The 24,010-nt window shown below is 44.7% G+C and overlaps 1 protein-coding gene across 1 annotated transcript in view; it reads right to left on the reverse strand.

The window, feature by feature from the left end:
* Positions 1 to 19,141, reverse strand: part of FOXK1 (forkhead box K1) — a 56,472-nt gene extending 37,331 nt beyond the window's left edge. The window contains exon 1 of the mRNA XM_017813508.1: positions 18,708 to 19,141. Within this exon, the coding sequence (XP_017668997.1) occupies positions 18,708 to 19,090 (383 nt within the window). The 5' untranslated portion in view covers positions 19,091 to 19,141. The remainder of the gene's footprint in view (positions 1 to 18,707) is intronic.
* Between the last annotated feature and the right edge of the window lie 4,869 nt (positions 19,142 to 24,010).

Consider the following 24,010-nt stretch of genomic DNA (forward strand, 5'->3'; position numbering starts at 1 on the left):
TTGAACTCAGAAATTCTATTGAAGACCTACCCATAAAGTCCTTTATCAAACACACAGAGAAATACCTGCGACATGGTGATCAGTAAAATAATTTGTTGCATTCGTGGAGAGATAAACAAAGGGTCTGTAAGTAAATGGTGAAGTCCAGAAACCACATTTGTTCTTCCTGTAATGAATCAACTCAATCTGAAGACAAGCAAGGCAAGCACGTTGCCAGACAGCAGCAGGACAAGGAAATAAACTGCAGAGCTCCCTACAAAAATGCCTCTGGTATTATCCACTATTGTTCAGTCAGAGGATAAGATAGAAAAATGACCACCACTTGTAGTCAAACTGTCAGTTTGTAACAAAACTGAGGGAAAACTAGATTTTAAAAGTACTGAGATCATCTGCAGATGAAGGAGTACAGTCCTCTTTGTCACTGCTGAAATGACAGAAAACCCACTGAAATGTTTGGTCATTATTTTGTAAGCCACCCCATGAGATTAGAGCTGGGGGACTGGTTCCCAAACTCACAGCTACCCTGAGCTCACAAATCACTTGCCTTGTGTGCTTTGTAACACACTCACTGTATTTTATATATTCTGTCGTGCTTAACACTGCAGATAACAAAGAGTATCTGTCAGCCAGGACTGAACCAAAAATGTCTCTGTGTGTATGGGAGTGAGCTCAGGTTTGAAATAATTAGTTAAATTCAAAAGACAGTGGTCTTACTTCTACTTCATGAATTTTAATTTTCATCTGTTGGGAACTTTTTCCAGAAAAAGTTCCAGCAACTATCTCCATTGTGCTGTTATACCAGAAGCACAAGTAGCTCAATGACAGCATCCTGCAGCCCTGGCATTATCCACTCCTCAGGCACCATCCCTCTACTAGAGCTGATGTAAACCTGGTTTTAGTAAAGACAGACTTACACTGAAGTAATCAGGAATTCCTCATACCTGATCCAATGGAATTATCATTGACTACCCTGTAATTCCAGATTACTGGAAGGATTTTCTGTCCTTCCCCTGAAATGCATCTGAGTTAGCTGGAAATCCTCCTCTTTCCATGGTCACCCTGGACTTGCTGGGATGAGTAACAGGGCAACCGGGTAAAATTCTGTGTCTCCCGTGGATGGCCCACTGCTTTCCTCTGCCTTAAAAATAATCTCCCCAAAGAGATACCAGTTGTGACACTCAACTTCATGCAGATTTATTTTAACACAATGTAAATCCAGTTCTCTGCTGTAAGAGGCACTTCCTTTACTCCACCACCATTCCTTCCCCTCAGCCTTTTCCACTCAGTATCACCCTTGTGCCATCAGTACCATCCAAACCCCTGCACAGCGAGGCAAAACCATGTACCTGAAATAATTATTCATTTCTTTTTTTGCTGGGATTAAGTTGCCAGGCAGATGAGACCCTCCAGCTTGCCTTCCACATGACAATACCAACACAGAGGAGCTGGAGGTAAAAGTATCAAGCAGTGGAAGGAAAGGAGGTACCAACAAAAATGTTGCAGATTTATAACAGATTATTAAAAAAACAGAGCATGTAACCACAGACTCAGATGTAAGCATCACATGATCCAAACACTGCATTCTCCTTTCAGAAAACAAACTGAAATTCATTCATTTTGAGAAAAGCTCTGGTCTTTATCAGGCAAATCACATCAGCCACATGCTGATACTCTCAGGCTGGAAATTTTCAGAACTTCCTGAATCAGAGAAGTCACAAATTTTTTTTTTATTCAGCCTAATTATTTCAAACCCAAAGTCACTCAGTTGTGTGCAAGAGGACCAAACAAAGACCAGAAATGTTTTCTGCATTCCAGCAAGTGCTTCCAGTGGCCTGGTACCCATGGTAATTCTGCCATGGCAATTCTCCCATGGCAACCAGCAGGTCACGTCTACAGGAGTGGGTTTGTGGTCGTCTCAGATGGGGGACACAGGCTCTGAATGCTGCAAAATCAATGCTTTGTAGTACCTTTGTGCTCCCAGAGTTTATTCACTGAATGGCCTTGAGAAAGCAAGAGCAGTGAGATGGCTGAACAAGGACAATTGCTTCAGAAAAATTCAAAATTGCCATTTATTTGTCACAGGCAAGACCTTTCTCTCATGCTCCCTGTTACTGTTCAGAACTGTACACACGATAAAGGATTTTTTCCCCTTAATAAGAAGGGACCACAGGTTACCCTGGGATTTGCCTAACACTGCACATCACCATGTTTAAAATGAGGGTTCCAACACAGCCAGACAAGATTTCAGATGGGCAAAGAGCGTGTGCAGGCAAGTGTATCTATTTAAAACAAATACTACCAGCAGCATCAGGCAAAACCACAACTTATGAATACCTATGTGTCTTAAAAGCACCAAGTAAATTAGCTGTAATGAATGTTTCTATTGAGCACAGTTGCACAGGGCTTCAAGGTTCCATCAAGGTTCAAACACAGAGATACACTTCCACGCACAGGCAGATTTTCAAGTAGGTATTTTAGCAAACTCCTTTGAAGACAGCAATGTTCACAGCAAAGTTTGGCCAAACTCTGGGATTCTTCTCCCTGCCAGCACCAGGCACACACAGATGTGCACAAAAAATATTTGTGTTCCTGCAGTCCCTGCAGACATCCCACCTCACAGAGCTGGGAAAACAGCGAGCTCTCGGCCACTGCCCATCCCGGGAAAAGGCTGCCAGTGAACCTGAGCCAAGCAGGTGGTGGAGGGGGAAGAGTATAAACACCCCCAGGCTGATCAGGAAGGCTAAAAAGGAAAAGAGATACCAGAAACCCAGCCCAAAGAACTTCAAAATGCTGGTTTGGTTCATATATGTCTTCTTTAAAAGTGCACAGGAGAAGATGAGCATTTGGATTTTAGGCTCCAACAAGCATTTTATTCTACATGTCTTCTCCACAATTTCTTATCTTTCTTAGCAAACCTTTTAATTGCTGTCACAGAGCAGGCTGATAAATTGAGGCAAACCACTGAAAGCACAGTTAATTTTTCATACAAGTAAGAACGTTCAAGGCTGTTTCACACCGTGGAATTAGCAGTGAAGAATAGAGAGCTGTATTTTTATTTTTACATTCTTGACATCTCTTTAATGATGTTCTGATTTTACTCTTTGAAAATTATTTGTGACATCAAGCACAGTTGCACTTCCAGATTCTCCCCTTTGAGTAAGGGGAGCGCACAGTGCAAAGAAAGGAAAAAAAAACCAAACCAGGATAGATATTGTAGTTGTCATTTTTTCAGTATAATGAAATACCACAGCAAGGTCAGGGAATAAATTCACGGAGTATCAAAATAGCATTTTGTAGAAGAACAGGAAAGAAATTGCCAAAACTGCTGAGAAGGGTGTTTCAACCAGCTAGTGGGGAGCCAGCAGGAATAGCAGGAGGCTCCCTCTGAAGTTGCCACCCTGCCTGGGAAATTACCATTATTGACAGGTCTTCTCCCCGCTTTGCAGGATGGGTTTTATATTAATCCTGCTCAGTCCAACACCAAATCCCTCACTAGCAGAAGCTGCTCCAATCTCTTCCAGAAAGCCATCAGAGTGCAAAGGGCCAGGAATGTGCAATTTAAAAAGTGACCTTTCTGAAACTTTTGCAGCAGAAACCAGGGTAAGGCAGCTAGGAGTGTCTTTCTAGTCAGTGCAATGCCTGCAAAATGCTGAAGGATATTCTCACCAGCTATTTACAAACCCAATACCTGACTAGGGATTAATTCACTTATCTATTTAAAACGTTAAAAATTCCAAGTATAAAAACTTACATTGATATTAATCCAGAAAAATCCTGACAGTTATTTCCAGACAAATGATAAGGAAGATGATCTCAGAAACCAAGCCTTGCTATAATCAAAAGAATATAATTAATAGGCTTTTATAACAAATACCATTAAGGGAGAGTTATGGCACTTCAATCAGGGTCTCTGTTAAGCCCACCACAACGACCAGCTTTTAAACACTAATGCCCAGAAAACATGGTCGTTATTGGTGGGCACAGAGAAACAAAGAGGTGGTGCTGTAATTGTACCTCACTCAGCTTCACATTTCAAAACACTGGAGTCAGCTTCAAAATATGCCATTCACTCCAAACCAGGAGCGCTGGGCACAGGGCTCCCTATCAGAAGACAAATTCCTCCTCCCTACCCAAGTGCTCCTATTCCTTCCCACACCAGCACGGTGCAGTTCAGCAGCACGTAGGGCACATTTCATGGAGCACAGCCAGGCTGGAGCATCGCAAGATCTAACTTGGGTCTGCCAAAGTGTGAAATGTATGAGCCTGGAAGGTCTCACCTACACCCACAAAGATCAGATGTGATTTTACGTCGCTATAAATTAATTTGCAGCATCAGTGACGTCTACCTTTTAATCAATCCTGGGTGGGGGTTTTGTTTGAGTTTTTTATTAAAGGCTCCCAAGGGTAAATTCTGGCCCCACTTCTACCACACCATTACAGAAGCTGCTCTGTTCCTGTCTAGTCCTTACTATAAACAACTTCATGTCTCAGAGCACAGCTGAGTTACAGTGAGGCTTTTTTTTTCTGTGTGTCATATGGAAAGCCACATCTTCACCCAGCACCACTCTGCCAGTCAGTTCAAGTCTATCTCACTTATCCTGCCCTTCAGTACAGTGACAGTGCTGAAAAGCCCCGCAGTTGCATTCCCAGAGATGTTAACAGACGTGCAGAGAACATTTACTAAGATGTCCTTAAAGGCTAAAATTAGCTATAAAGCTGCTGTTTATTTTGAAGCTTGGGAACAGGGAGGTGTTTCATGTGTCAGAACGAGTGGCCTGACATCAAAAACCAGGTAGGAAAGTTTGCCACTGAAGAAGTGGGCTGGCACAGAGAGCAACGATGCTTTTATTGAAATGAGGTTGGCTGCCAGCACCGGAAAGTTTTGCTATCAGCACTGCAGATGCCTGATACCATCTGTAACACACAGCAAGCCTATTATGTTGTTTTGTTGCGTGTGTGGTTGTATACATAAAAATAACAGAGTTAAGAGACTCTGTATAACACACAACAGCCTGTGTACCACGGCTGCTCTAATCAGGTATTGCAGCCTGTGGAGGTCTAGATCCTATCGAAACCATTCCTGCACCAGCCAAGAAATATTTGATCTTCAGAGAAAACGTAAATGAAGTGCAACATGTGTGTGTATCTCATATCATCAAATCTTATAAGTGCAAAATGCCTTTCCATGTTAGGCTGATCAATCTGTTAATTCTTTTAGTATATTGTCAACACTGCATTTTAAGTTTTTTCCTAAAGCATGAAAATCATCAATATTTGTGACTTTAAAATGTAAAATGCTACATGTAGACACCTTTAAAAGCTAAGTGGCTATTTAACAGCTCTAGTTTGTACACGGCTAAGAGGGGCCAGGAAACAAATTGTTTCAGCTTCAGAAAAGACTTTTTAAAATAAATTCAGTCTCTTTTTGACTCTGATATTTCTGTATTTTAATTTAAATTTATTTTCCTAAATAAAGCTCACCTTCCAATCTTCCATTTTGACCCTCCTCACCTTCCACATAACAGCATTGTCTTTTAAGCTGTATGTGTCTTTTTTAAACGGATCAATGCTTAAAACTCCTGTAGGTCACAACCCTGTTACCACGTTTCAAAGCCTGATCTCTCTCTCTGGAGATGTGCAAGCCTCTCCCACCATGAGATAAATAGTGGTCCCTGCTCAAGAGCCATGGGATGTTCCCAGAACACCAAGCTCAAGAGGAAGGAGCGCATCACCTACAGAAACTCCCTTTCTTGAGCTTTTACTGTGTCGCACGAAGCAAAACAGGCTGTGCTGACAGGGATCAGCGTGTTTTTGGACAGCAGCATCTCTGACACACCACAGCCATTGCACAGACACGTGTACAGCTTCAATAACATCACTATCAGCTGCAAGTAAGCACAGATGACCAGCCAGCCACTCCCTCCTCCCAGCCTCCTTTGTGTCAATAAATCTTAACCTGCCTGTTTGAGCAATGTTTAATCATAAATGGTTTGGAACATGCTCCAGAATATAAACAAAGGTGAGTAGGAGAAAAATGGAGAGTCCAGTACCGAGAATTGCTCACCACTTGCTGAACCAGGTAACAGAGAGCAGAGAAACAAGGAACTGCTAAGGAACAGAACACATGCACCTGGTAATCATTTAAAACAGTGACCATGCAACAACATTAAAGTATCCAGAAGGATTTCAAGGACTAAACACATTAACATTCTTGGGTTCTCCTAAAAACAAACAAAAAGGAAAAATTAAACTGCTTAGAACACCCACTTAGGTACATGGAAATAAACTACCCTCATTGATCTCATCCCACTGCCATTTACAAGTCATCTTGATTCCCTTCTGTGTTGCTAATCAAGCTAAAATTAACTCTTCTCCTGCTTACCACACATGCTGGAGCCACAAAAATCAACACAGGGGCAGCAGGATCGATTGTTTCTCTCCACAAGTGCAGCCCACCTTGCTTATGTGGTAAATGTATATATTTAGGAACTACAGGATCTCTCCTGGGATTTTGATCACATTTATCATGGGGCTGGACAGCTGTTCAGACTGGGCAACAGAACAAGTAGATCTTACGCTAAAACACTTCTGAACACCTTCTAGTTGTTATTGGCCTCTACAGACCTCTGTAATGGGAATTTCAGTCCTGTTAAGCCAGTGTCCATCTTAGAAGAACCAACATCATACTTGTTATTCCTGCTTTGACAGAGAGCTAAAATGTGTCTTAAGCCACCATCTCCACAAAACCCTGGAGGACTCTTCACGCCCAAAAGTTTGGGGCATATTCAGAGAACACAGAAATTAATTTATTTGGTTGTCACTCTGACAACATTAAAAAATACACACTAGTGTGTATTAAAAAATACACTCCTAGTGTTCAGTTCTAAAGCAGCTCCATTTTAGACCCTGATGGGATGTTTCAAAGGAAAAAAGCTAAACCAAAACAAAATCCCAACCCTATCAGATAACACCCACTAAACAAAGCTAAAGTACAGATGAAATTCGCTGAACTATGCAGTGGAACAGAAGCTTTTAAGAGAAAAGCACTCTGTGGAGATAAATATTCTTCAAGCATGTGCTTGACAGCAGCCAAGGTTTTATGGTATTGGAAAAACACAGTTTTCCAATACTAAACCAAGGTTTAGTCCATCCACCTCCACACTAACTTGCTGTCGCACTACGTTAATTCAAGTGCACAATGAAAGGCATCTCATATGAAACAAAGCAGGATGGTATTTAATTCAATATTCTGCTCTTTCCCCCCTTGTCCTACACCAACCCTTCATCAGGTACCAGATTCTACACTGTAAGACTGGAATGGCACACACTGCATAGTCTTGGACCAGGAGTAAGTTTTGCTCAGCCCTTGCAAGGGCTCGGAGCTATGATGTGTCTCACCTTCCTGTAGGATTTCTCATATCCCACTTTCCCCAGTCCTAGGGGAGTCCTGCCAAGCCACAGCTCCCAGCCCCACTGACAACACGTAGCCCCAGCTGCTTCAAGACTCCTGGACCGTGGCCAGGAGCAGGCAGTGAACAGTCCGACTGACATTGTTTTCCAGAGATGTCACAGAAATGGTGAACACCAGCTCTGTAACACACACACACGTTTACCCACAATGTCTCTGCACCAGAAAGGGCTGCCTAGCCTCCGTTCACACTCAATTTTTCCCTTCTCCAAGACAAACCTTAAGATAAGAGCTTAAGTCTGGCTTCCATTCTGCCACAGCAGAGACCACAAGAAATGACTCAGCAGAGCGTGGCCACCGCCAGCATCTCTCGCTCCCTCCCTGCTTCTGTGAAATTCAAGAGCCCTTCTGAGAGGCTTTCCGAGCCTCTGCTGCTCCCACTGATCTTCGTTAAAATGAAAAAGGTCAATATTAACTATTTTCCTTCTTTGCTCATCTTGGCAGAAACACTCAGCTATGCTTCTCCCTCAATCATAAACCACAATTAACACCTGCCTCAGTGCCAAAGAAAAGCCCCACCTGCACCCACGCTCTGAGGAACTTCCCTATACCAGCTTCTACAAAGAGCTCTGTTTTCAATAAGAAATTGAGCAGTACACCAAGAATTAAATATGTAGTGACAGTATGGAACTAACTGCAGAGCCACAGCTGGCCTCTACAAGTAGCACTGGTTATTAATTTCCATACCTCACTCAATACCAAGAATTTTAAATCTTTGCTCAACTGCCACGGAAATTCCAGCTGGCTGCAGATCCTGCCCCTTCCACCACACAATCCAGCCACCACTGCCACAGGCAAGCAGCAACTTCAGTTTTACCCCCATTTGCACCCTAACTCCCATTCTTCTTGAGAAGACTCTCCCTTTATTACTACAAGTATCTGGATCCTTTGGAAATTTTTATACCCTGGAGAAGAAGGAGAAAGTAACCGTTTGAAACTATCAGTTCATAAAATCTCCTAATAACCATCAGGGAAAGAGGCACTTGTTTCAGCATCTTTGCTGGATACACTAGAGCAGTTTGATTCTCACTTAAAATCTCATTTACAGTGCCATCAACTTTCTTCTAATGGGCCATTCATCACTGTAGGGTTTGCTCTCAAGGAGCCAGCCCAATTCCTTGAAAGGTCTCACAAGTCATTTAGCAGACTTACCCTTCCAAAGCCAGGGAACTACCTATAAAGACATTAGCAAAGGCTGTGCGAAACAAAATAACCTCAGCAAAGCTCAGGCAAAGATCCTAATTTCTACATACATATGCCAGAAAAAGCTTGTGTGAGGGATGCTACTAACCTTTGAATTCAATCAGACTAAGAGGGCTCTAATACACAGAGCATGACTATGATGTATTTTCCTTTGAGGCTGGTTCAGTTCATTTAGAAAGTGATTTGAAAGAGCTAATGTACTATTTATGTACATTATAAAAAACGATCCATATGGAGTTAGACTCTGCAAAATGTTCAAACAAGTCCGTTCCACTCCCTCTGAAGACATTTCACAATCCATTCAATACCCAGTAGAGGAAGCCAGGATTACTGTTTTAAAACAGCTCTGAGGGTAATTTGAATGTTTTAAAAGCTGACATCTTGTAGACTCAGAGCCAAATAAACATTTGGGGTAACACAAAGCCTCTCACACAAAGGTCTACAAAGTGACATTTACCTGCAGCCTTCAAAATACTGACATTGAAAATAAAGGTTAGAAGAGGCACAAACTTCCCTCCTACTGAAGAAGAGGAAAAGAGAATAATTTTACTGTGATTCAGGAGATGATGATGTACTGGATTGGTTTATGAAAGACCACCTAGCATGATGTGGCTAAGATTGCAAACAATATAAAACAATCCCAAGATTTACTAACGTGTTCAAATCCTGCCAGCACATACAACTGTGCTGAGGGGTTTCTTCTTGAGAGGAGTTTAAACAACTTAAGTGACAGTGACTGCTGCAAAACAACAGCACATGAAGAAATTGTCACCACAGTGGTTTCACTATTTTTACACCAAGAAAATTTTAGAGTGTTAGCTTGTTATATTGCTGGCATATTTTAGTGTTCCGCTTCCTTTGCTTCAGTAGAATATATAGAATTAGGGACATTTTAGTTTAACTGATGAAGATACCTTAGGCACTACCTTACCTAGAAGATATGTACTTCATAGTTTGCAATATCAGCTTTTTGGGAGAGAGGATTCTGGCCCTTCTCTGGTTTTTTTTTAATAGGAATTCTCACATTTGCAAAACTACGTGGTGGAGCACAAGGCAGGAGGAAACTGAGAAGAAACCATAGGCACTTGGAGAAGAGGATGCACCCACTTGGTGACAAGAGAGCTCAGATGTGGAATCACTGTCCATCAAAACAGATTTTGTTTCCTAAGTTCATCCCATGGCCGTTTGCAGTGACATTGAGCTGGGATGTTCAATTGTAAACAGACGACGTGCAAGTCTAAACAACTGGATTGTGCCTATTTCCAACAGCCAGTTTGCATATGCCTTGTTTACACAAAACACACAGAGAAAAAAACGCTAGGAACCACGACACATCAGGAATTTTCTCCTAAGAATTCCTATGCCTGAAGACAACTGCACATTAGCAGCAAAGCCTTTGACTTCCTTTGCAGGTCTTCCCAGGGCTAAAACAGTTTCGTTATGGTTTGTCTCGTTAGACAGTGTCTGAGGGAGACATGGGAAAAGAAGATATGCAGTAATTATCCAGCTGAATGGATGAGGCAGAAGGAGGCAAAGCCACCCAATTGCCAGGCTTGTTGACAGTCAACACCCCTTTACGCACGGTGGGCAGGTGGCCAACCCAAGGTACACCACGTCACACCAGCCATGGGACAATTAAAAACGGAACCAGATCAATAAATAAATAGCAGTTGGCACATCTCCCACACCAAGAGCCTGCCCTCGCCAGTCTGGGCTACGCCTCAAACTGAATATGAAAAGCAAAGTCATTTTTGGTCTACCCATCAGGTGGAAACAAAATTTGCTTTCTGTGTCTAGTCCTTTTCTCCTCCCACGCACTCAGGATTCTGAGTGTGTAAGAGTCCAGAGTTCTTATGCCCTCGAGAGAGGAAAGGCCTCAAGTTGCTCAAGAACAATTCCTGTAGCAAGTGCACAAACTGGCTCTGCAGGGAGTCCAGTCCTGCTTAGATGAAGTGTTGGTGGCTTCTGTATGTGGCCTCAAGGGAGACAGAAGATTAAAACAGTTTGTGTGGGAAGACTTCCCAAGGCTCTCCTTGAAATGGCAAGAAGCAGAAAAAAGGGGTACAGATACAATGTTGTATTTCAGAGAGAAAGGGAGGGGATATCCTTTTCCACAGAGCTTACACCACCTCTACGAGGCTTTTTGTATCCTCATTCTGTTCTAAAAAATGGAGTGGATTGTACTTGTACATGAAAACAGGCTCTTATGCTAGAAGATTCTTGAAACAGGATAATAAGTGGTAACAATGTGCTTAAAGTTTTCTTCCATTTCTCCTCCTATCCTAATCACACAGCATGTATTAACAGATCCAGACAAAGACTGTCCATCTTTGCTCCCTCGGCTAAGGCAGAGCTCCCAATTAACGTCTACATTATTTTTCCCAAACTGACAAGACGTCCTCAAAGAACATGAAAATTACATATCTGGTACATTTAAAGGAGGGAGGAAAACCACCAAAGTAAATTGCGCATACACAACAAACGACAACCCCAGAAATTAAACTCGCTTTTAAATTACTAAAAATAGACAGGATGGGAGGGAAGGGACTATCAATCAAATCTTAGAGTTGCTGAATATTCAAAGAACAGCCTTCTAATAGACTGCTCTCTCAAGATTGCTTGAAATTTTTATGATAAAAAATGCACGAGGACATGAAAAAAGGAGCAGTAGGATAACGAAGAGCAAAATACATGACAGAAGTGGATACAGAGTATTAATTAGGCCATTAAGATACTTAAATGTTTTACTGTCCAATAAAATATGTATTTCATAAAAATTAAGTGCCATGCAGAGGGAATGCACACATGCATTTACTGAGCTGTTCTGAAGAAACCGAAGATGTGAATTACTAGCGAAAAACATTTGTGGACAAGAGTGAATAGACATTAGGAAAATTGTATTTGTAATATGAAAACAAAGAATATACTGTTGGATGGAAATTTTCACTCACATTTACTTAAGCAAGAAATTAATCTGCTCTATAAGCACCTCATCAATCTGCTTCTATGAGGAGTCTGCAGTCAACTGAAATAGGGAAACTTGTAAATACTTGACAAAACTGTTCAGTGATTAATACTGAATTATTGACTGAAGTGAATGCATTAAGACCAGACAATAATTTGTACTCACAATTAGTCGATTAACCATGTCTGGAAGTACATCAAGATGTCTTTTTACAGCTCACATTCAGGAGACAAAAAAAATGCTTCACTTTTTCTTCTTATAGGTTTGTCCAGAAAAAAAAACAACCAACCAAAACAAAACACTGCAAAATGACACCCAGACCTTCAGCTCCACATTTTTCTTGGTTTCAGTCTTGCAGTCTGTTACACCAGACCAGCCATTTTCAGATGCACAAACCAACATTTTTACCTAAGTTTACCAATCAGAAAACACTGCACAATCTCAGTGGACTGCTCAGGCATTTGCTACAAAATATATGCAAGTTTAAGAGAACAAAGACCTTAACCACCTAATACACTACAGATTAAGCTCTACAGCACATTTACCTTTCATACTTTCCTTTCTTTAAAGCAGGAATCCTGAAGTGGATATCCTAGCCTTGATTCTGCAACCTCAGGAAACTCCCAGATGCATGGGGACTGAACCAAAGATAACAAAACAAAGCTGGTGTTGGGCATGGCTACGTGTGAGAGAGGCCTCTGTGCTCGGGACTGCTATTAAGGAAAAGGAGAGGAAAGAATCTGTACTAAAAGCAAATGAGAATTTTTCTCCCTTTTCATTAACATCACCAGCTCAAACGTGCATGATTTTTCTTTCTTAAACCACATTTCCACTTGGACTGGGGAGGGAAGGCTGGCTCATCCACATCTAAGCAGCAGTAAGGTGAAGCTTGGTCTGTGAAGCATTTCTGGTTAAGGTGCCCCTTGGCTCTGACAGCAGAACACCCAGACACTCACACTAGAGCTACAGGGAGCTCAGAGTAAATCACCACGTGTCAGAGGAGCTGATATGGAGCTGAGTGCTCGTAGAGATCCACCCCGAATAGGAAAGCCAGCTGGAGCTGTCAGATCTCAGAGTGGTTTAACAAGCACCTCACCAGCCTGTGTCCCCTCTGTCACCCCACCCTGTCACAGAGCAGCCCCCCCAGACACCCTCCCCGAGCTCCAAGCTCAGCACTCTGCAATCTGCACAAACTGCTGTCAATAACAGACACTAATTACCACACCTGGGCCATTAATGAGCCTTTATTTGCATGGCATAAGTGGCAAATTCAAGTAGTTTCCTGTTCTCTACCAACATCCTGTTGCCACATCTACTCCTCCAGGAAACTGCAACACCGAGCAAGAGAATTTGGCGTCCCACAGAACAGCTCTGACGCCAAATGGCTTTCGGAGCAGTTACTAGGAGCTTGCTTACAAAGAAAACAATCACATTAATCTGGTTGTCATTTCTGCTTTCAGTTATTCAGTGCAAGGCTGCCTATCCCGTTTTCTGGGGAGGGAGAGAGAAAAAAAGTAAACAGCATTATTTTGATTTGTTACCAGAAGTCAAAACAGATGCTCTACAGGGAAGATGCTCACACAGCTGGCACCAAAATAACTTAAGATATGAATTACTACAGATTTCATCACTTTTATTCCCGTTTTCATAAAAGCAAAAAACCTCCACACTCATTTATCCCCTAGATTTATATAAAAACACAACAGTACCAACTGGAAGGATCCCACAGTCAGCTAAGGATACATGAGTTGGCAAACACAAAGAAGTTACACCAGCACAACCTGAATCTACATTTAAGCCTTTATAGCTGAGGCTCTGCACAAAAATGTACAAGACAAGTGCGGCATGTTCTTGTTAGATTAATCTTTTCATTATCAACACATCAGCTAAGCTGAACCAAGCCTGGTTTAAAGGAATCCATAAGGACATACACTGAGTTTTGCATAGCCTTAGTTTATATTCACAGCCTGACTTACAGCACAGCTATTTTTGAACCAACAAATTGAGCAGCAGTTTCACATGAGAGAAACTTTCCTTAAACGTTTAATATAACTCATGACAAATTGAGCTGCTTAGCCAAAAATTATTACTTGACACGAATTCCATAATTAAAATCAAGTAATCCTTTATCACATCTTGCTGTGCAACAAAAAAACCTGTTCTCAAAGACAGTCTTTGAAATTAAGTAAGAGCATGAAAAATAGAAGACGAAGCACTAAGAAAGCAAATCTTTAAAGAGTTTCTAGGGAGAGCAAAACCACCATCCACAAGTTGTAGCACAGCAAACGACGCATTTCAAACAAAGAACAAAAAAAATGGTTGCAAATGCAGATTATGCAATATTTAAGAAGTAAAACTACCTGAGGAGTTACCAGAGACAACATACATATGCAGCACTTTAGAAACAACTAGTTCTGTAGTGGTGGTTATGTGGTCAAGGCGTTTCCTTGGTGTGTGTACGTACAGCGGGCAGCTCCCTCTGAGATGTGAGGACACCCTCCCTCGTACCACAAGAACAGAGGGCGAGTGCCTGGTGAGGTCACCAAAACACTGACATACATTGTGCATATCTCCATTCTTCTAGAATATGTCTTTTTTTTTTTAACTTGAATCAGTACTGGCTAACAGACTGTACAATCGTGTCCCTTAGAAACTGGATCTGACTCTCCGTTTTCTGCTGGGTTACTAAACCCCAGTTGCAGAGACACCCTCACTACCCAGATGCTGAAGGGAACTTGTGTACTCACAATACAGAAAGATTAATGCACGTGTAAAAGTCTGCAGGATCAGCACCTTGATATGTGGTCGGAGTATTGGGCTATTTATTTTTGTCAAGTTTATTGAGTGCCTAGGAAAAATCCCATTATAAATAAAGCAGCATGCTCTTAATAAAACTTCACATGCATGGTAAGTTTTCAATTTATACTGAGGCTTATATACATAATAAATTTTTTTATTTTAACTCCATGTTTTAATTTTATTTCATGCGTCCATATATATTTGCTTCCCTTGTATTTATGCTCAAACTAAAAAAGCTCCTCCATTTATTTCTTCCATTTCCTAAACACTAAAAGAACTACTACATAGTAAAGCATAAACGTGTTTTTATGCTTTGAAATCTCATACTGAAAGAATCCATTTACACTGAAAAACACCAACTTCAGGCTCCATTAATTGTGCTACTGCAAAAATTCAAAACGGTCACAGAAGCAATAAGCAAATATCCCATGAAACACTCCCAGACAAGCACCATTTTCCAATCTGTCGAGCTCCCAGTTCAAAAAGCTCAAGCTCAGGCTATGTTCAAGCAATATTTGCAGGTTTTAGTCAATAAAACTTTTGTATTTAGGAGCATTTCAAGACCTGACCCATAGCTGCTTAAAATTCAGGTTAGCAAGTTTAACTTTCAACTGTTTCAGTTCCTTTGGTTCCGAGGTAGAAAAATAAATAAATAAATAAAAAGCTTATTTTAGTTACCAGAAGTCTCTAACTTGTAATTGTTACTTATTTTAAAATTTGAATCACATTTGAAGACAACAACGTTAATAATTCAGCATTAACCTGATGCTGTAAACATCTGGTTACACTGTAAATTTGAAGAAATTACTGTCTTCAACAGAAAAAAGTACTCCAGATAAGAGTTCCTGCTCTCATACTTTTGCTGGTATTAATAGTTTTTGAAATCTAGTGCACATCCTCCTGATAATTTTGAGTTTCTCTCTTTTTTATAGAAAAATACCAAGATATTTATCCGCTGATTTCCAGCTCCCACCAGCCCAGCTAAAAAACCATCACAAGATAAAAGAAGAGTTTCTAGCAATCCTTAATTTGATTTGAAGCACTTAGTTTTGATGTAAGTACTTCCATAATTTCATCTTGATTTAGATTTGCAATGCCTGCCGTAGTGTGGCACTTATTAATTAAACTGATTAAGGGTCTTCAGCTGTACCGTGGGCCCTCCACTCTTCCACCCACTTTGCTCCTGACTGTCATTAACCTCTAGGAAAAGCCCTCTTTGTTGGTCATTATTGTTTAATTATGCTTTACAGTTATGTCATCACACCTGTGAAATACAACCTCCCATAACAACACAGCTGTGGAATATGATACTCCTGCCCAGCAGTAAAACTCTGGTTACAGCAGATTAGATGTACACACGGTGCTGATGGAGGAAGTGACACGAAGCTTTTTGAAGGCCCTTGATTTTGAACAGGTCTGTTGAGACAGGAGGTATGTAGAGTCTTCAAGAGAGGTCTCAAACTCTTCCTCTTTCCTCCCTTCCCCACCCCTCCTGACAACATCCTCTGCACATTTCAGGAATAGCTACTTCTAAACTTAGAAAACTTCACAAAGAGAAGTTTTATACAGAAATAGTGAAGCGAGAAGAAACCTCAGAAACAGAATTTATGAGCTCAGAATCTATTTTTTAACAAATACTATGAATTACAGCTGAAAGGCACTTTTTCCTGGAACCCGCTGCTTCCATTCATGATCTCATGATGCACAAGCATTTCCTCTGCATGTAATATAACAGCAGCAGTGACTGCAGTGGTCCAAAAGAAACAGGACTTTGCACATTTCTGCCGTCCTTTGCAGGTGGGGGGAAGAAAGGGGGGCAACTATCCAAACCACTGGTTCTTAAAATATTACAGCAAGAGCTCCCCACATCATCACAAGGACCTCCCTCTAAATTAATGGAATGACCATTAATTCCTGAAATTTAACATAAACTGTACATTCTGCTGGTACACAGAGAAGGTGGGGCTGTATGAAACAGGGCAGGAGTGTTACCGTAACATACAGGACAATTCACAGTTTCTTCTGCAAAGGCTGTGTACTACAACCTGTCCTCACTTTGTCCTCCTTTTGACAACATGAGCTGGCAGTAAGCAGGATTCTTCACAGAAAAGAAATGGCACCAGCCAGCACTTTATGTTTACTGGGGAGGGGAGATCTGTGTGTGTCTCTGTGTGTGTGTAGCAGGGTGTTTGGGAGGGAATTGTCTGATTTTTCAAGAGTGGAGATAACAAGATAACAGTAGACAGTTTAAAGCCTCAATCAAGACTGTGTATACCAAGCTTCAACAGGATTTTCTTTTTCCTGATCTGGGTTACAAACCCTTGACTGGCCAGTAAGGAGTTGTTTACCTGTTAGAAGCAAGGGGGCAAATTCCTTTAGATTGATGCAAAACATTTTCCTACTCTGGAAGTCAGAAAGGGAGGAGCATCAAGTTTATTTATGTAGCTCAAACAGCGGTCAAGCTAAGAGGATGTCTTATTGTGCAGAGTTCATAACTGAACATTAAACTCCTCCCTTTAAAGCAATGAAGAAGGAAAACTACCATTCCCACTCCAGAAGTCACGAGCAAAGTGGAGAGAAACATGCAACCAAGTTGCTGCTTGAGAGAGTTTTCTATCACAATGCTTATGATTAACCAGGTGAAGAAACAGAATGGCAGGGAGGAGAGAGCTTGCACAGATAGACCCAGAGCCAGAGGGAAAGACAACAGAAATGCCCTGGGCTTCGAGTGGTCTTGTTTTACACAGCCAGATTAATTAAAGAGACACTAAAGGACATCTCTTTTAGAAAATGAAACACGTTACAAACCAAAACGCCTCAGAGAGTGAGCAGCTAGGGAGTTATAACTAAATTACTAAGTACAAAATGAAGCAGCCTGCAGAGGAAATGAGTAATTAAAAAACCCTCCCTTGAGCTACAGGCTGGTGAGCGAGGGGTAACTCCAGGACCCTGGTGCTGGAGGTAAACAGTACCAAAGCCAAAACGTGACAGGCGAAAACAGATGTTTTACACAAACAACAAAACCCCAATCTCCTGACTTTACAGGGCATTTTCACTCAGAGATGGCATTAGACACAGTCTGCCTGGTACAACCTGAAGAGATGCAGGCAGGAATTACATCACCCACCAGTACCTCGCTGCTGCCCTGGGGCGAAGCACTGCAGTCGCTGGACAGTGCTCAGCAAACATAAACAATGTTTTCAGAGGAAGAAATAGATTAATGTCAACCTTGTTCTTTCTGCAAGAGAGTTTAACACAGCAGGGACAACCACCTCCCTGCTAGCACAGAAACCCTTCTGTAGCCCTCTCCTCTTCCTCAAGGACGGAAATACACCTTGGGCACCTGCTGTCCACGTGTCCTGGGGAGCAGCATCACCCCAGGATGATGCTGGCCTGACTCCTTCATTTTTCTGTTGCCTCAGAGAAACACCAGGAAGAACATCCAACTTGCCAACCCTTAAATAAGCACTCTGGCAAAGTGGTTTCCAACTTTTTCCACTAGATCTTTTCCAGGGAAGACAAACCCTGGGCGTAGCACGTTCTAGCTGACTGACAAGAGTCCTTCTTCACTGATTTGTCTTTTGAAACCCCTTAAGGTCCACCAGTTGAACATGAGTCTGTTGGCAGGTGGGCATGGAGGATGATGACTCTGGGCGACAGCCTGCAGTGAGGGGCTCACACTTTTTGCCCAGACATGGCTCCCTCAGTGGGAGCAGCCCCAGTCCCAATGAACATCATCCCCTTTCTCAGGCATAGATGGCAGCGAAGGTAAGGACATCCCCTGCTAAAGTTGAGGTGGATCCCCTGGCTGTCTCCAGGCAGACATCCCTCACTGCCACTCAGGCCCTCCATCAGCTGAGTGTCCCTCACCCACTGTGACCAACCTCAAGCGAGGGGACCCTGAGGTGAGCAGGGGGATCTCTCACCACCTCCTTTTCACCTGTGGCCCCTCACCATCACCTGAAGCCCTCCAACTTCTTCAGAGGCAGACCCGCAGGCCCTTGGTGGGCAAGGGGGATCCTTTACCGTCTCCTTCATCAGCGGGGGCCCCTCACCGTCACCTTAGGCCCTGACAGACCCCCATCCCCTGCGCAGGGGCACCTCGCAGCCCTTCGGTGGGGGCGAGGGACCCCTCACATCCTTCCTGGGAGCCTCCTCTCCGCCCAGCCCCGCGTCCCCTCCCCAGGGCAGAGGGTCCCCGTCCGGCCCCTCGGGCCGTCCCTGCCCCCCGGAGCGGGCCCGACCCCGCCGCCCCCGGCCCCCGGCACTCACTGCGGCGGGAGCTGCAGGGCCGGGCCGCCGCGGCGCTGGAAGGCGCCGTCCACGAAGACGCCGTTCTTGCCGAGGCAGCGCAGGTAGAAGTGCGGCTCCTGGAAGCTGAGCTGCAGGTGCCGCCGCGAGATGAAGCTGGAGTGCCCCATGTTGACGTCCACCGACCCTTGCGAGGAGTTGCGGCCTATGGTGACGGCCGGCTGCCGCATGAGGAACTCGAACTCGCGGCCCTGCAGCCGCGCCAGCACCGGCCCGGCGCAGGCGGCGGGCGGCGCGGCCGGGGGCGGCGGCCCGGGAGGGGGCGCGGCGGCGGGGCTGCAGGGCGCCGAGCGCAGCGCCAGCAGAGCCCGCGCCCCACTGCTGTCCTCCCCGACTTCGGCCATGTTCCCCGGCAGCGAACGAGCCAACGTGCCGGCCTCCGGGGCGGGGCCGGCGGGGCGGGGATGGCGGGGATGGCGAGGACGCGGGGCGGGGCGGGACCCGCGCCGGCCGCCGCCTCCCCCCGGCCGCTCCGCCGGGCGCGGCCGCCCCGCCGCGGTCCGGGGCGCGGGGCGGGGGCGGCAACGGCGGCCGCGCGGCGCCGCCTGCGGGGCAGGGCGGGCAACGCAGCCCCGGCGTGAGGGAGCGGCCCCGCCTGAGGGGCCGGAGCCCGGCGGTTAAACCGCTCCGTGTGCCGGGTCAGAGCGCTGGGTCACCTGGGGAACACCCCCCGGCCCAAACCGATGTGCTCCTGGGGCTTTCTGTGGGGCAGGGGAGCGTCCGCCCCATGGCGGGATTCTGGGCTCGGTGGCTTTTTGCTGCCACACTACAGAATCACAGAATTTTGGGTTGTAAGGGACCTTAAAGCCCATACAGTTCCACCCCTGGGCAGGGACATCTTCCACTATCCCAGGTTGCTCCAAACCCTGTCCAGCCTGGCCTTGGACACTTCCAAGGTTGTCATCACACCCTACCAAATCCCACGATGCTGTGAGATGGGGATTCCGTCGCAATACAGCTTTATTACCCCCAAACTGTTTGCCAAGGCTTGCCAAAGGGGGAAATTCATCCCACATACCCAAAGGTGTGAGGTTTAAAACAGCTTAATTCATTTTTATAGAGTTTATATATATATACATGCACACATATATGAATGTATATACTCATATAGTGTTTTTATACTCATATAGCTTTATACTCATACCATTTTTCATTACGAGGGACTGTGTAGGTTGTTTAGCTTGCATTACATTATCACTTTGGATTACTTTTTATATCTTTATATGATTATATATGATACTTTAATCTATATTTATATTAATGGCAAAGGTCATATTCTCCGCAACAACAGCATGTGTTTGGCTCATATATAGTCTGTGCTATGCATATATATCCATCTATCCAGGTTAAACAGGTAAAATGTTTCTGTACAGGTGAGCCGGTGATACTGTGCAGAATCCTCAATTGTTAAGTAACCAGAAAATACAACAGCTTTGACAATCTTGGGGGAGGGAGCAGCAGTAATTGCATGTTTCTTCAGGTCGTGTGGGGAAAGGGGCAGCTCATAGCAAGGCTGCTCAACAGCTTCGAGGAGACAGGGAAAAAAATCCCATAACTGGTCAAAAGTGCAGAGCAAATTTCAGCGATGAAAACTGTAATTAAACGAGCTGGAATCAGTCCAGCACCACAAGGTTAACATCCATGTTCCTGGAACATCTTCCCTGAGATGTTTAATGACTGCTGAGCAGTTGGGACTGCATTAGACATTTCACCCGAGACACCGTCTTCAGTGCGAGTGCTCTTTGCTTCTGCAGTTCAGTACCAAATGAGAGGAAGAAAGAAAAGCCCTGTCTAACAAAACACCAATCTCACTTCCTCCACTGCAGTGTCAGCTCTGCAGTGAGACCCAGCTGAGCCTGGCACAGCAAAAGGTTGCAGGAGAGGGAGGAAAGGGATCCCCAGAGGAGGCATGGGGAGGAGGGAGGCGGTCACAAGAAGTGGCCATGCTGGAGGCCTGGAATTACATTAGAGCTGAAATACTGCTCTGAGTGGTGAGGAGCAATTAAGTGGGGTCCCAGCACGTAGCAGTGGCATAACCTGGGCCCCAGTGGGGACCTGCACTGCCCGCACCTGTCTGCCTGAGCTCCTCTCCGGCCCCAAATTGCTCGGCTAGAAAGCAAAAATGTGGCCATGGGGTCAGTGAGAGCCAAAACCACACGCTGCCTGATGGGAGAACTAGCTCAAGCCTTTAGACCCTTCACATCAGGATGAGCGTGCTGGTAACCGTGCTTAAAAATGGACCCAAGGTGGTAGGCAGGTGAGTGGGAGCAGGAAAGGTGAGACCTCATATCAGAGCAGCCTTTGACCTGTCAAAAAAATAAAAAAGAGAAATCAGCACCAGACAGATTTTAGTTCATGTCTAAAGATTTTCTAAAACCCCAAATTGTGTCATTTGACCAGGAGGGCACTGAAAGGATCAGAAATAGGGCGAGGTCATTACCAGATGCTGTTAGTAAATGTTTCTATAGCTGCATGGGAAAACATGTTGTGGGCTGGCTGGCTCAGGGCAGGAGCAGGGTGGTGGTTCCAAACTCAGGAGTTACAGGAAGCCCCGTGGACCCATGTGGCTCGTCTGATGTGGGGCCAAGAGATGTGTCACTGCCAGGGCTGGGTCCTGTTGCTGCTCCCACACTGGATACAGGCTACAGATTTCTGCAGCTCCAGTCAGGGAATAACCCCAGGGCTGACACGTGAGGCTGGCTGCAAAGATCCTCACCCTGCTTGTGTGCCCGGGGCAGAGCTGGTGCAGCCTCGCTCATCCAGGGCTGAGAAGCTGGTGATGTCAATGGGCACATCCACACATGTCATGGTCACTCTGCAGCCACCGGGACACTCCTGCAGCACCAGTCGGTGAGATTTTTCTAACAACTCTTTTCCTTTCAACCTGCAAATTTCTTCTGAGTGGAATTTGCTGCTTAAGCCAGCACCGCTGCCGAGATAAATCGCAGCTTCATGCAAAATGTGATCAAGTGGTGTACAGAAACAGGATTCCTCTGAGCTGCCTGATGGGTTGTGCTTAGCATCGTGTCTCACCAGCTCATCTGCCTGTGGCGTCCTTTCCCTAAGCTTCTTGTGCCGTGAGGAACAGAGCGCTGTGCTCGGCAGCCTCCAACGCTCGCTCGGCTCTAATCCGCCTGCAACAGCATCAAACCAAGGGCCCTTCAGCCTCGGAAACGCTTTGTGCTCCTCCAGTCAGCTAATCCTGCTTAAAGCCAAGCCGACTGCCCCGGTGTAAATGCCTGATGTAAACGCACTCAAAATTGTTTGAATTAAGTTTATCTCATCCCGCATGGCTGGATTGACTTTCTAGTGGTTCCTTTTCCTCAGCAGGGTTTTAGAAGGATGCATCGGCAGGTGTGGCCAAACTTCCTGACTCTACAAGTTGCCTACTTTTAGTAGGCAGATTTAGTACCCAAATGGCCAGGAGCTGCTAGCCAGGTTTCATGAGCTGCGGGGAGCTGAGCATAATTCTTGTGCCATCTGAGATGTGGATGTGGGAATGGCACCTTGGCCGTCCCTGGCCATGCAAACTGGCCAGCTGTGGGCCCACTCCAACCAGAATCATGTTCAGCCACAAGCGTGATGTGAGGCCAACACCCTGTGTGAGCACGACTGCCTGTGCTCATGCAGAAATAATCCCTCCTGGCACTTTGCAGAGACACCTTGAGCCGTTTTGAGCTGCTGCCCTGCTCCACCGCTGTGTGCAACAGAGGAAGGAAGAATTAAACATTCAAACAAAGAAGCTGCAAGAGCAGAAAATAGCTGGGATAGAGTCGGCGTTACTCAGAGAGCAGTGAGAAACCCAAGTGTCCTTTGTCAAAGATTTGTTTGGCTGTGTGTCATTGCTGACTGTCCCAATACAGCGACACACGGCAGGAATCTGTTTTGTGCTATCAGGTGTGGGCAAATGAATGTAACTGGTTGTTATGGTCACCCAGATACCATCAAATTGGGCAAACACAAATCTTGCAAAAACAGTGATAAAAGGGTACATTTCTGCATTTATCTGCTGGATGGCATCTGCTTAAAAACACTGAGTTTCTCTCAGTGAAATGCTGCATTTCTATAGCATTTCATATTGGTGTTGCTCAGTGTTCTGGTGCGTGAGACTGAATACACATTTATCAAGTCCCAGTTCAGCAAAGAATCTGCCCGGCTTCAAAACTACAGGAAATCTGTTCTCCCCCCAGACTGAAGTGTAATTGGAAAGCAGCTTCCACAGAAAGGAACAATGAGAGCTGCACGCTGGGTGTGAGCCTCCTGATGTACTTACCCAGCAGCTACACAACACATTGATGCTCACGGTGAAAGCCAGCCTAATGTGCACAGCCCTGACCCAGGAAAGAGGAGGAGAAGAGTGAAGGAAAACAATTACTCTAAGGGAAACAGACTCTGCTGTCCCCCTGCTTCCCCAGTCCAGCATTTCTCTTGAGCACGGTGCCAGTCTGATGGGGTTAATGGTAGTAGGGCTTCTGCTGATGCAAAGCGTGCATCATTAGCAAGCAAGCAGAGACTTCAGGACCTCCATCACACAAATACTTCAACAAAATACAAAAGAAGAGGGCAGTGTTTCCTCAAATTCCTGCTCAGGTCCCTGCAACTCTTTTCCTTTCCCTTCCCTCAGCCATTGAGTAGGTTTTTAAACGCTGTTGTGGTTTTTGTCCAAACTGATTTGAAGCAATGTAAGTGATAAGCAATGTGCCCTGTATCTGTGGAGCTACTTTCCCCAGCACACCTGCGCTCTGGAGCAGCCTCACTTCTCTCTCCAGCTGGGTGGGTTTTAATCCTGCTTTGTGTCTCAGGGAAATCACTGTGATGTGACACAGGAGCAAAAAGGAGTTTGCACTTATACGTGTCTGGTAGGATTTTCTTCTTCACCAAGCAGCTGCAAGAAGTTGAATAAAATGCATTGTTTTGAAATATATTCAGGTGCGTGATAGTATCTGTCTGACACGCACACACACACTTGTGTGGTGTCTAACAGCCTCCCCAGGGATTTCTGCCTGTTTTCTCAATTCTGTTGCAGGATCTGTGCTTTTAACCTCGATCCTTATGTCTCTCAGTGATGACCCCCATGCCTGATCTGGGACAACCCATGTAAATGTGCCTGCCTTCCAACGCTGTGTCCATGGCGTGGATCTCTGACTGGGGGGACACCTGCAAATCTTGCAGTGGCATCGAGGCTGTCACCTGCCACTGAGGGTTTGGAGAGCACAGCAGCACCTTAATCCCATCTGTGACACCCATAAATACCTCTCCTCAGT

This window comes from Lepidothrix coronata, unplaced genomic scaffold, assembly GCF_001604755.1.
Source record: "Lepidothrix coronata isolate B3197 unplaced genomic scaffold, Lepidothrix_coronata-1.0 Scaffold41, whole genome shotgun sequence".
Classification (NCBI taxonomy): Eukaryota; Metazoa; Chordata; class Aves; order Passeriformes; family Pipridae; genus Lepidothrix; species Lepidothrix coronata.